The 14,103-nt window shown below is 44.7% G+C and overlaps 1 protein-coding gene across 9 annotated transcripts in view; it reads right to left on the bottom strand.

Annotated features, from left to right (window-relative positions):
- ARHGAP29 (Rho GTPase activating protein 29) overlaps nucleotides 1-14,103 on the bottom strand; it is a 527,305-nt gene that overhangs the window by 318,324 nt on the left and 194,878 nt on the right. For all 9 annotated transcript variants that reach the window (XM_069641212.1, XM_069641216.1, XM_069641217.1 and 6 more), the window contains one exon: nucleotides 11,802-11,945. In XM_069641212.1, the coding sequence (XP_069497313.1) occupies nucleotides 11,802-11,945 (144 nt within the window). The remainder of the gene's footprint in view (nucleotides 1-11,801; nucleotides 11,946-14,103) is intronic.

Genomic DNA, 14,103 nt, shown 5'->3' with positions numbered 1-14,103 from the left:
TATTATTAGCAATACGCATCTGACTGAGATTCTTTTCCCCCCAGAGGGTATTTTTTTTGCTTTCCTTATCGGTGCTTCTGAAGTAGCCAACGGTGTGCAAGCTCACTTGCGTGTAATAGATACCACTAGAGAATCCGGCTTTAAGTGTCCCTTAAAGAAGAGAGGGTCTGTGGGTGCTGGTTTAAAGCGCTTTCCTATGCCCGGGTTGACTGCCCTGGTCTTTGCAGGTGTTGACAGGGAGGGTAGGAGACGTCCAACTCATTGTAATAACAGAATGTACTGACCCATCACCCAAGTCCAGGTCACCCTTCAAGCTTCTACACAGTTTCAACAAAAAGTTTCTAAGTATAGTATTTGGTCACAGTTCACTATAGGTTCCCCTCAATCTGGCTCAAACCTTTAACTTTCACTTCACACACAGGTCTCCCTCAGCCGGGCTTGGACCCCCTTCGCCTTTCAGCCGTCAACAACCTTCAAAAATGGGAGGATTTTTGCTCTCACGTCCACATGACCACTTCGACCTGCCTCTCATTTCTTCCACTTTGCATATTTTCCCTCAGTTCCAATGTCTCTTGGAAAATGTACTTGCTAGGTACAACTTGCTTTCATATCAATTGCTCCTAGATCAAGTGTTTCAAACCTTTCCTTCATGCGGTTTTGTGGTTACTTTATTTCTCTCGCTTCCTGCTGTCCCTGCAGCTTTAATACATTTCAGAGAATTTCGATTAGGCAATCTCCCTTTGCCGGACCACTTTGTTACTTTGTACTTAATATTCACAGTTCTTAACAATGGATTCCCATTCTTTCACAGCTCATCGGTGCTCGCGTAACCTTCACCCCTCGGATACGGTCGCAAGCATTTCAATTAAACAGACTGGGCTTTCTTTGCTTCCCTCAACTCACCCGACTGGTCGTGTTAAGATTCTTTCCGTCTTTCGTGCCTTTGATGTAGGAGTCAAGGTTGTTACAACTGCCACTTCTACACCTCCCCAACTCTGTCGTTCATTCAGCAGGGTGGCTGGTAACCTCATAGCACTCTGAAGACTCTTTCTCCCTTCCAGCTGGGCTGTTGTGTGCAATCCACACGGAAATAATGATCTCTCCCCGGGGTGGGGAGGGTGGCGGTCTCTGGCTTCCTGCCCCTTTGATTCAGCTCCTCCGTTTGCCGCTCTCCTTCGCCTGGTTCGCCATAGCCCTGGAGGAACTGCTCCTTCTCGTGCACCGCCTTGCTCAAAGTGTGCCTGTGTTCCACCTTTTAACCATTTGGGAGAAGAGTTAATAGGTATTAGGTGTGCATGATTAAAGTCAAGTGCCTGACCCTGCCTGATCGCGTCAGAGGGACATGTCCAATGTAATGCATGGGTTGTAATCCTTTCAGCCTTAGATGATCTCTTCCTTGGCTCAGTGTTTGTGTAGGCAAGGGGGCCGGGGGATCTGGGAAGTTGGAATATCCCAAAAAATAGGATTGATAGGATTATTGGAAAAGGGGGGATACCGCGTCTTGCCATCGGGTGTCTCTCCCCCACTCCCCACTGACCCCTCACCCAGGGGATCCTCCCGCACTTGTCCACCCCCAGGGTCTGTATCCGAAGGCGATGGTCGTGCCCTGGCCACCCGAGTAAGGGATCCTTGGGGTCTAGGCAGTGAAACACCCTCTGGTTTTTCAGTTTGCGCCTCATGCGCCACTCCCACCTCCACCACGGGTTTCATATGTTTGCCCTTCTCGCCAGGGAGAACCTCCATAGTAGTGCAGGGCGCCTGCATTCCAGTGTTGGGACGGGTACCCAGGAATCCTCTCGTCTTCCGATCAGATAGCTCCTCTGCGTCACATATGGTGCCGGAACTGTCCTGATCTGCTTTGGATTCCTTCGTGTCGACAGTGTACTCAGACAATGCTGCAGCTTGCATAGTGTAGGCTGAACAACTCTTCGACCGCCGATCTTGAAGTGTTTTGGGTCTAAAGAGTTTACACGCTCAACATGTACTTTCCTGGGGGTCTCGAGGGATACAATGAAGGGTTCGAAACGGAGGGGAGCCGGGAGCTATTTAGTATCTGCTTGTAGCTTAAAAGGGCTTGGTTAGCTTGATACCAGCAGCTACTAGCAGCCCCTTTTGGCTCCCCAGACCAACTGATACCGAACAAACACATATATGACTAACTCAGTTTATTTGGACAAACTATAAAACAAACATTAAGACACATTTATATGGCATTTAAAGCATGATGGGTACTAAATAAGGGACACAATGATTAGTTTGCATTTTATGTGCAAGTTAGATTTGCATAACGCTACGCACTAGCTCCTGGTTCTCCAGTGCCAGCTCCTGGTCTCTGGTTAATGCTGTAGACCCAGAAGCTGGTTTTAGCTTGTACCTATCCAATCTTAATTTTGGTCCCTACAATGGTTGCACATATTATGTGTATCCTTCCAGTGACACATCGGACTACACAACAGGCAACATTTAAAATTAGTTTTCCCCATTATAAGCACTGGTGGACAGTGAGACGTTACAGTTAATGGGGAATATAAATGGATGCATTCTCTACATATGTTTGAAATGTCTTCCCCACCTGCCCCTCCCTACTGCGTAGGACGAAGCTTGAAGGATGGTAGGCCATCAGCCAGGCTCTTGGATCTGCAGACGGTGGAAAGGCATCGTCGAGAGTCACAAGATGTGTCGAGCGAACTTGTCAAAGGCGAGAAGTAACAATTTATGTACATTGAAATTTAAATGTACAACTATTAGAGGCTCGCTAATGAGCAATAACTCCGAAACTAGAACTCTATGAAATGCAACCAACGAGGTGGCAGAAAAGAACAATCTGAGGACCTCGACACATGAAGGACCATGGGTACAATACATGTCACAATAGGGATAGTACTACACACATGCCCAGTCAATGTCCCTTTATGATTTGGAAAGAAGAAGTCATGTACCAACCACCAGATGTCGACGGCCCATATGAAGCATGCGATTCTAAGCAGATCCACAAGCCTCAGAAAAAAGTGATCCATCTATTCAGCGCTTTCAGCAAAGCACAGTACATAGAACAATTGAATGCAATTATTTACACCCAACCAAATGTGGTACTCCTTGGTCAACCTCGGGAGGATGAAAGGCTGAGTTGGCCTTTCTGGAATTCCAAGCTGTGACCTGCACATCAGATCTACACAGCGACAGCTCAACCCGCTGAGCTATCCTATAAGAGCTTCACACGCAAGGATTTTCTTGCCATATGTGCCCTCTACTTTCCACCAGGTCTGCCATGCCCAAACGACCACATCTAAAGCAATGGCTTGTCCTGTTCCATGAAGTACTCCAATTGGCCAGTAATTGAAAACTACTCTAGTTTTAAACGGAGCCTTAAGTAAGATGGTCTAACTGACAAAAAGGGGGGGGGCGCGCTCAGTAAGGGATGGACTACATACAGACACAAAAATAATGGAGAAATATATTTTGACGACTCCACAATGAACTTCACTTGACACGCATAGGGCCCTTGAGAGATGCCCCCTGCCCCTCACCGAACCATGTGGGTCCCCATCAAAGAAGTGATTTTGTCTCCTTTTATCCCTTTCAAAAAACCAAGCTGCCTCAGTAAACTGCCAGGATAGACATTTCTGAGGAGCCTCCAGGAGTACCCTTAAATCTGCAGAATTTCCTGACGTACCCCGTAAAACCTTATCAGTTGCTAAAGTGGGCGTGGAGGGCAGACCTAGCTGTATGCAGCCAAGAGAGCCAGACATTTTCAATTTGGAGTCCCTAATCAGAGCTCAGACTTCCATCAGGGCATTGGCCCCAGCTAACCTGTTGAGAATCAACTTACTGGACAAGGTGGGAGCAGTTATATGCTGCAGCCCCAACAGGTGGGGTTCTTGAATTCCCCAACAATTGCAAGCAAATGCCACTCCATTTGGTCCCTACCTTCCTCCCTATCCTCCCACAGCAGAGGTGTTCGTACTCAACACCTGACTTGGTCCTCCAACATGTACCCGCCCATCTCTGGTCCTTTTGCCCCAATGACATCAGTCTCATTTCTCATTTGCTGTAACAATTATTTTTTTATAACACACATAAAACCTGTGTTGATCTGCGTCATTTTGCTTCCAAGACGAGCGCGTTGCCACCGAGTTATACTACCACTCAAGCCTGGCTGTGCTCTATTCTTAATTATGTTTTAGCCCCAGCTTGAACTGGGGGAAATACTCCAGTCCTTAACTATATTCTGTCAGAAGGCCTACTGATTACCACTACTTCCGGAAATACCCCCAATCTTTCTGGTCAACAATCCAATTCTTCTAACTCTGCCCAGTAAACCAGATAAAACAATTCCTTGCCCCGGTGCTCCCAAAACCCACAATAATAGTGGCTACTGTACTCCGTAGCACCCACTAAACAGTCATTCTCTTCTGCATCCCCCTAGACCCCAACAGCAAATACCTCTTCTGTTCCTGCCAAGGACTTAGGACACATAGATCTGCCTTTTGGTAAGATCAGTGGATTCCCCCAATCTTTTCCAAAATTCGGCACAAGGACCTGCTTCCTATCCATCTGCCCAATGACTCGGTCCTCATTCAATCTGTATACAAACTAGGTCTGTGCTCTGCATTACTGACAGCCTGCAAAGCAAACACTACCTACCTGATTCACTTAGCAAATGCAGGCTGCAATGTCAAAAGAAAAGATGACTTCTTGTTGACCAAACTTCATGTACCTACTTCATGTACACAAGCCAGGGCCAAAATAAAAAAGATCCTGTCCAAATATGGGCCATTCTGCAGTTGGCTCCGCTCAGCACCCAGAAAGAACTTCAGGAATTTCTTCCAGGTTGCACAGAAATAATTTTTCTTCCCCGTTCATCCAGCGACACATAGAATGCCCCCACCCACATTATCTGGACCCTCATGTTGTAGCCTTTTCAAAAGGTCAAGCAAATGTTGTGCTCTCCTTCCACCTTTGGCCTCACCAGACGATTCCAAATTATTCTTCGTGGTGTGTCCTAAAGAAATGCTGTTGCCTTTGGGTCCTTCTCCAATAGCAGAGGTAATCTGTCAGGCCTATTGCCTACAACAGTACTTACCAGGATCCTCTGACTGCGGCACTACTGGCATGCTTGATAGCAGTAGCGGTCTCAGTTGCACTTGTGCTGAAATGTCAGAATGTGATTTCGGACTGCAGCCAACACCTCTCACAGGTTCACAAAGTCAAATACAAAGTAGTATTGTTCAAAGCAAATGTTATTGTTACAAGGGTATAACACCCTCTTAATATCGCATCTGTCTAACCTGCACCACCCCAAATTTTGGGGCAATCAGGATTGCCTGACTGCAGTGCGATCAGACCTTGCAAAGTTATCTAGGGTTCCCCTTCTTTCTTTCTTGACGGCTCTGCACTTCAGTTACCTCTGGATGGTGTGAGGAATCCAGTGAATTAGTCTCTTCTCGTCAAACATGAGCCAACCCCTTTGTGATTAGGGAGATGAGCCCGCTACGCAACACTCCCTAGAGGTCAGGCCAAAATCTATAACATCTCCCTTATCCCAAGAGTCCAATTGTTTGTCAGATAAATGGGGCTGAACATGTTCATGTACAGGGGCCCTTTAAGTGTGCTTGGTTTGGCTGCTGACCCCCACCTTGTTGCCAGAAATGCACACTGATGCTACCTTGCTCGCTGCAGAGAAGAGTCCATAAGGGCCAAGACCCTTACCCGAGAGGAGAGCGAGCCGCTGGGATCCAGCCACTGCAGGAGACTCGGCTTAAGCAATCCTGTACACAGCAGAAGCCTGTGTTGTACCGTCGAGCCAATACAGCCTCGAGGCAGGACCACATCACACGTGGTGGTTGGAGGAATCCTGGAATGCTGCTAAGTCCAGGCGGATGGAGAGCCCAACGCACCCCGGTCTCCAGAAGAGAGAATGATCTGTTGCAGATGCAGCACACTGGCGTACACTGCTCACTATACTTGAAGGGAGCACTGCTGCGGGAGAACCATTTACCCAAGAAGGACAGTTCTGCAGTTACTGGAACTGCTACCTGTCCCGATAAACAGCATCATGGAAGAGCAGATGCACAGTTAGCACCGAGGAGTGCAAGGAGGGTAGCAGAGATCCATGGCATTCCACGAGGGGGTGGGGACAACAAGACAGGCTAAAGAGCCAGAGGGCCCATATCGGGCTACCAGATAGAGAAATAGAATGACCCAGAAGGCATGAGCCCCAAACAAAGACCCCAGCGGGTGGGTGCGAGAAATCTAAGAGGAACAAACACTTTGAGAACGGCGGAATTCAAGTACGAGCAGAATTTCTGGGATGAAGGCACACCTACTGGATCAGAGAAACGGACCAAGGGACAAGAACAGTGAGCCAAAAAACCCAAGGGTTCCCTACTGGAGGTTGTTGCCTCAGACAGGCCACGAAAGACATGTGGAGAAGGCCAGATCCCACAAGTGAAGATTGCATTGTGTTTCAAGGATGCCAGCGACCCTCCCGGGTGAACGGCAGAGTTGGGGAAGCAAGGCCAAGCCTGTGGTACTAGCCTTGACTCGTGAATTGGAAATAGCAAAGCAGGAAAGAAACGCACAGCGCCAGTGAATTGGCAAGCGACCTGAGAGACCACTGTGTGCTGTAAAGTGAATGAAGTGGCAACATTATATCTAAAGTGAAGGCTGCACGCGTGTGGATGAAATGTGAGGAAAAGCAGACCTGTGAATTAACTTTAAAGTAAAAGGCAGCTGTAAGATCAGCGATACTAAGTAATGGAGTGGGCAGGTGAAAGGAAGTAGCCCATTCGAAAGTCTCTGTGAAAGGAACATTGTTTGAAACTAAAAAGTGAACAAACAGCAAAAGTGCATTAAGCGGAAGTAAATGTGAACTTTGAGTTGAAGTGGTCAAGCGGTGGTCTGTATAAAGAGCCACACACATTCGAAAGTCTTCAACAACCGAAAGGAGTCCAAGTCCGATTGAGAGAGACCTGAAGAACAAGAAGCTTGGAGAAGGGAGCCCCCTTCCAAGTTTGTGTTGAACTGTCATGCGAGACGTCTGAGCCTGACAGAGGGGGACCTTTGTGAACTTTACGTTGGAATACAATTTTGAAAGTCAAGAAAGAGACTTTAACGTGGAAGGCCAGGTGGACTTCAATCCATGGTTTGGAACTGCTTAGTGCTAGAAACCGAGCCACAGTGTGCCATCCTGCTTACAAGGACAGCCGTACTCTGAGGTTTAATGTGAGGAGGAGAGCTGGTTCAACTATCTTTATTCTTTTGAACACTGATTTTTCCTTTGCATACATTTCTCCTTTTCTACACCCTTTTGTACAATTGATAGGGCAGGCATTGGGTTTTGTTAGCATAGGCCATTTTGATTTGACAGACTCCACTAGGGCAGTTTGGTTTATCGTTTGATGGTCGAGACTACTCCTATCTTAGTGTGGAATGTATTGACCCACTCCACTATGCTATGCAGCATCCCTCTGATAGTATGGTGCAAGGAACTGCAACAATGGCGGCAAAACTCTTGTGCGCGACCTACAAAAACCGCGTTCTCAAGCACACAAAAAGATGGATGCACAACCAGCCACCCATGGTGCATGTGTGGTGGAATAAAGCACACCCTGCAGAAAATGAGGCGTGGGCTCCATGACCAGCAAACAGAGTACAGAGGGAGAAGCAGCGCTTTGCAAATGAAACTCCAAAATGTGCCTATAAATTACATTTGCTTTGTTGCTAAAAACTCCAAAATGCCTATAACACAACACTTCTCAACATCCAAAATCTTGCTTGGCGCTAAAATGCATGTAATCTAATGAAGCATTGCGAACATACAAAGTCCTAATGTGAAGAGAAAAACATTTCTTCAGAAAAACTGGATTGTCTGTAAACTGACAGCCCCCGTCAGAATCCAGGTGCAGTACCCTGGGCCACCTGTGAATGACAGCTTTCAAATGAGTTACTGATAAAATTGCAAAGTGATCTAAACTAAAAAGTCTGCCGGATTAGTAAACACAAAAAGGATTGTGGCTAAAAAGAATACAGATCTCAGTTGCTTTTTATCCCACAGAGTTAAAGCTAAGAAAGTAATGTATTTATGTTTGATGCAACAAGTTTGGGTTTTTCCTGGATCTTTAATTAAGAATAAATTAGCTTGGCTGAGCTGCAACCCTTTGGAAGTGGACAAACAGGTTTCTTCCAGGGGGAGGGACATTCTCTCAGCAGAAACTCATGGGGAGAACATAATTGTGGGTTAACCCAGACTTTTGTCTACAGAAAGAGAATGCCAGACCCTTGAGCGCAGGAAACGGAGGTGTGAGAGGGTTGTAAATGGCTCCTGGAAGGAACTTCCCCAAGGAGGGGGAGGCTACTGGACTCCCAGGAGAGACAAAGGGGTGGGGCCAAGCAACCATTTGCTGTTAAGCATGAACAAGGAACAATTTAAGGACTCATAACTTGTGATTGAAAGTGGTGAAAAATATACCAAGGACATATCTGTTAGTCAAATTTTTGGCTGCACGTTTAAAAGGCGGCCGATCTGTGTGACATGTTCTGGACAGGAATGGCAATATATGTGGTTTTATGTGAAATGTATTAATCCTAGAATTGTGAAAATGTACACACACATCCCTATGTTAAACACACATTTGTGGAAATTTGCATTGAGTTTGGAAATTGTGTTTATAGCAAAAAGGACAAAATTATGTTGAAAGTTGAGACAAGATTCCACAGCTGTGGGGTTTTGAGGAACAGATGCTACATAAAATATGGAATCTGTGTGTGTGTGATTTGTGTAAAGGTGACCAATGTAGAAATGTATTTAGTATAAAATTCGATTTTGAGACCAGTGGGGCAAAGGGAGGTGTCTAAGAACTGTAAAGTAAACCATAAAATGTGACATCATCCGGCCTTGATCCAATCACTCAAATGCAAGGCGGAGATGAAGTTTTGATCCAACCCCAGCTCACAGGGGCAAGCTTAGCTAAGCCAGCCCATACACCCACTTTGTGATGTCATTTGAAAGGATAGAGACAGCTGACAACACATAGGGACTGACTGATTCACTCACTTTCCTGATTCCAGTGAAGCACTTTGATCCAACATTCTACATCCAGCCTTCAACATCCTTCCAGATCCAGATGCCAAGGCTCTTGCCAGCAGTAGAGAACTATTGATTTTCAGCAAGGTACAAATCCTCAAATTTATTCTCACCACCCAGTGACACGCTATGGGGTGAGAAGGCCATTTGAACTAGTATCCTGAATCTCTCTGGCTTTCTACCACAAGGCTTGCCTGAGGAACTCGCTATCCAGCCAAATGAATTTCCCAAAAACAAGAAGGGCAGATCCTGTGCAAATCCGGTGACCGGCCTAGCCGATTCAATCCTGCGCCTTATGTGATGTTCTTCCTAGACCAGATCCAATCCATGACCAAAACTGACGATCCAATTTAATAACTTATTCTGTGAGTATTAATAGGAAGAAAAGAGACCCTAATATATCTGCATTGTCTCATCCCATCTCAACCCATCCTATCCGTAAAGTCAGAATCATAGTATTGTCAGAACCTTTCTTGCGCCAATTTTCTCTCATTTGTTTTATAAAATCATAAGTCATTAGTGATTTTGAGTAACTAAAGTGAATCCCAGAAAGAAATTGAGTATCCACCATGTGAAGGGTTACGCTGGCCACGTAACTGTGGAGATTCATGTGTGGTATCCTCGTTTTCATAGTCATAATATAGTGTAATCAAACCCAGCTGTCAGTTTCAAAGTCCATTTCTGTTTTCCATTCTTGCGCCTATTTTGCAAAAACGACTCACTAAAACCTCTATAACTCCCTCCATTTTCATGATAGAAATGGAATTTCAACTCCTACTTGTAACTAACATACTTAGCTATCCATGGAACCCCCAAAACCGCATTGTGATTCTCCCGTTATAGCGAATATCGCATAAGGAAAGGTTTGCCGCGATTTTACATTCTGAGAAAGGTGTGATACGAGTGGTATATCGTTCAGAATATTGAACTTATAGATTAAATAAATAAGGGTTTCAATTGTGGACTACACGCTGGGCGTGACTTGGGTGGGTGCCGGATTGAAATCACTTACATTAGTTATAGGGCAAAATAGGAGTTTCTCCAACCCCAACATTTTCAATAAAGGTTTCACAAATTGTATCCATTGTGTCAGTGTCCTACTTGTGATACCATGCCTTCCCTACAGTCCATAGAGCAGTTACCTCCTATAAATCAGTGCGGTTTTAAACCCTTCCTAGGTGCAGTCCATTAGAGCAGAGTAGGCTGACACCAACACATATAGCCACTACCCTCAATAGTGAACTCCAACTGTGGTTCTGAGGACGAAGGAGCTCGAGTCCCCAAGCTGCATTTAAAAAAAAGAAGAAAAAAAAGGATATTGATCCTGGGACAATTCTGATAGTCCTCTCGGATTAAGCATGGCATCTACCCGACCCCTCAAAACTCAGAGAATGATTGGGAGCCAGGTGAGGGCAGACCGGCATCATCAGGAGAGTCTCGACTAGCCTAGGTAGCTGGGCCAACCTTCATTGAGTGGATACAGCCGTATTGAGAGGGGGAGGACTTCAGTGCTGTATTTTGAAAGGTTGGTGGCAGAATTACACTGGAATGACGCCCTTAAAACATGCTACATAGCCCCTTTACTCAAGGGAGAGCTGCAGCTGTCCTACCAGATAATTAAATCTAGTGGGACCACTCCTTTTGACAAAATAAAACTCCTGGGGGAAGGTCAGACAGTGTCCTTTAAGTGAAGGCTCTGAAATACCCAGTTGGTCTCAAGTGAGATCCTGATGGAATTTGCCAGGAGAATTAAAAATCTTATGAATCAATTGCTCAGGGAAAAACTTTAACCGGGGTCTTTGTAACTTAGATTATCAAATGTGCCTACACACACCAAAATGCATGCAATAGTACAACACATTTTTTTCCAAAAGCAATTCCAGAAATGGCCGCTTAACTGTCATTCAACCAAATGAGGCGAACCAATGAAGTCTTAGGAGTTGTGCAAGGAAATCGATAACGTGTATGCAATTCAACATTTTAGCGCATTCCTGAACACAGAAACATTTCTAGTTGCGATGTTTTTATATTAACAAATCACCTTCTCGAAGGAAGGCATTGACCATTGACGCAATACTGAGCAGATAACTTGATTAGAAGGATTTCCCTCCTTTTTTACATCACTACATTCGGCGTCCTCTAGAATGTACTTTAAAAACGTGGAAATAACTATTAGATGGAAAACGTTGCATTGCTTGAATTTCATGGTGACGATAGAAGTTACTACACACTAGATACACTAGCTCCTTGTGACTTAATGCGTCCCAAGGCCCAGCTGCCTTTCATTGTTTACGGGGGTGTATAGGACATTATCCAGGAGCATGTTATTTATTCTGGAGCACAAGGAACCAGTATATGTTTTTTGTTCATATGAACCTAGTGTGGACGGGTCTTTATGACGGTTCTGCCCCATATTTTTAGTTCCTATACACACCTGTACCACACTTGGCGGCCGCTTTTCAACTTTTCTTTGATCCTTGGACTGCATTTCCCATTGCAGAGATCACCACCATAACCCACAACACCAGCAAATTCTGCTCGAAAGGAGTTAAGAATAAGTTCCAATAAGTGAACAATGGTTTGCTAGAAGACAGTAGATAAATGTTTCACCAAGGGTCGCTATCCTTATTTAGGCAAAGGCTTAAATAGCTCCCTTTCAAGTTACATAGGTGGTTCCATACTACATCAATATGCCACTTTTTAAGAAAGATCTTACCTTTGACCTTGGCAATGACTGTTCCTGCAGCACCAAGAATATCCACCGAATTGAGAGTCTGATGTTTACTTATCACAGCTTTCAAAACCCGCAGGAGTTCTCCCAGACGCTCATGCACCACTTGATGTAGACTGTCATGATGGTCTGCAAAAGATTAATAAAAGATGAGATAGAACACACACACACACACACACACACACAGGTTACTGAAACAATCATGAAATGCACACTGACATATTTGGCCCATTAATGGATCGGGCAAAAAAAAGGCTTTGCTGTGTATTAAAGGCTGTAAAACACACACACAAAACCCTACGCTACTGTAATGGAAAGCAAAACATGGCTAACTTATCCTTACCCTTCTACGGTTGATAAAACAGGGACCATTCAGTTTTATACTCTTTATTAAGATTATAGGAGGTTTAGAACAATCCATATTAATAACATTGCAGAGCATTATTAAAAAAATAGAATAATCACAATATGATCAAAGGACCATTCAAATAACGGTAATAACACTTATTACAGCACTTAAACATGGGATGCATCCTTCATGAAGCACTAAATAAGAAGGCAATATTATCAACGGAATCTACTTGCCGGCAACTAAAGTCAGCTCGGTCTTGAACTAAACTTTGCGCTTAACAAAAAGCAAATAGTAAAGGGGAGTAGGTGCCAGAAGCAAGACACTGGTGGGGTTCGACGCAATAATCTGGGGCCAACAGAACCTCTGCACTTTCAATTCGGGGTCCTTGAGCAGGGGTAAGACGGGGAAGCAAAGGCGTCCCCCACCCAAAACAATATTAAACTATTTCAGGGTCCCAACAATGCTCAGATGAAAAAGCAATATCAGGCTACAGTTCTTAGTTCATTTCGGTAAACAAACAGGTGAGAAGGGGGGGGCGACACAGACAAGTGTGATATGTGTTCCTGTGGTAGCTAGAAGTAGCTAGTGCACTGTATGGTACTGTCCAGACTTGTACGATTCACCATCTCAAATGCATGGTGTGGGGGCTGACAAGTGCTTGAGTTTGCGCCTACTATGTTTTGGGCAGATTAGAAAAAAAAAACGCTTGACTGATTTACACTACACAATAAAAGCAGCGCAAGGTCTTCCTGAAAGTCTTGTGAATCCGTACCGAGGCTGCACCGCAGTAGAGAGCAGCATAGTCTGAGAAATCAATGGCAGAAGAAAGATTTTACAATTTTGTTTTGCCTTGCCTTCATGCAAAGCTTCATGAAACCTTCCAAAAAATGTTAGATCTACATTTTTATAAGGCTTTACGAACATTTGAACAGCACGCATGTTAGAAGCCTCTGAAAAAATATTCTTCCGACGGAGAGCCCTTTCGTTGACTACGATGTATAATGTTCAGAAAATATTTTTCTTAATCCCGGTATCAAACGAGAAAGTTTAAAATGGTTTCCAAGTACACCATTGCTATCAGAAAATGCCTTCTCCCAATTCATTTTTCTAAACTGCCTTTTTTGATAGGTTTGTGTTTACCAAGTTTCTTTCACAAATAACTGAAATGTTTTGGGGTCAACTTTTATTTTGCAACATAGCACGCTGCATTTCAGATATATGGCTGGGGCTGTGCCTTTTGGAGGTGCCGCTAAAGTCGATGCTTCCTGTGTGAAAGGGTGGCAATTGGCAGAGTGTACAGTAGGAAGTGGTGTTCTCTGCAGTATTTTCTGCCGGTCAGCATCCCTTGCCGCTCAGGACTTTCACTTTTGGTGGAAACTAAGGGATGTGCATTATAAGCTTTAAAAAGATAGTCTACAATTAGTCAACGGACTAGGAATTGGTGCACCAAGCTTTTCAGTAGCATTGCCAAACATGTACTAGTTAAACTGTATTAAAGCTACAACAAAACAAACAAAATATGACATTGTGTATTTTTACATTTGCAACGATTTTACAATTGGTCACGCTTCTTTAAGGTATTGTGCGTGGCATTCAGACTTCTGAGCTAAAAAGGTGTTGGTTGTGATGATTGGGTGAGTGGTTCACAATATAGCTTTTTGCCTATCTGAATGGCTACTTTGGGTCTAGTTCTGTAGGCTCACTTCTGGGTGGGACTAGGCACAGTATGAGGCAACCAGACCAGCTCATGAAAACCGGCAATTCTGGTTGGTTGCCAGGAAGCAACATTTTGAAAGGAGACGGCTATTGGGTTCCATGTTTTTTTATTTGCTGATCCAGCTAGAACCGTGCTGCTAAAATGTCCAAAAGCAGCATGTCTTGGACCTCTTGGGTCGCCCTGACCCCTAAGGAGAGCATGAGGCGGTTTGAGGGGGC

The sequence above is a fragment of the Ambystoma mexicanum genome, chromosome 1q (assembly GCF_040938575.1).
Source record: "Ambystoma mexicanum isolate Mex_15411 chromosome 1q, UKY_AmexF1_1, whole genome shotgun sequence".
NCBI lineage: Eukaryota > Metazoa > Chordata > Amphibia > Caudata > Ambystomatidae > Ambystoma > Ambystoma mexicanum.
This window is presented reverse-complemented; position numbering and strand designations above follow the sequence as displayed.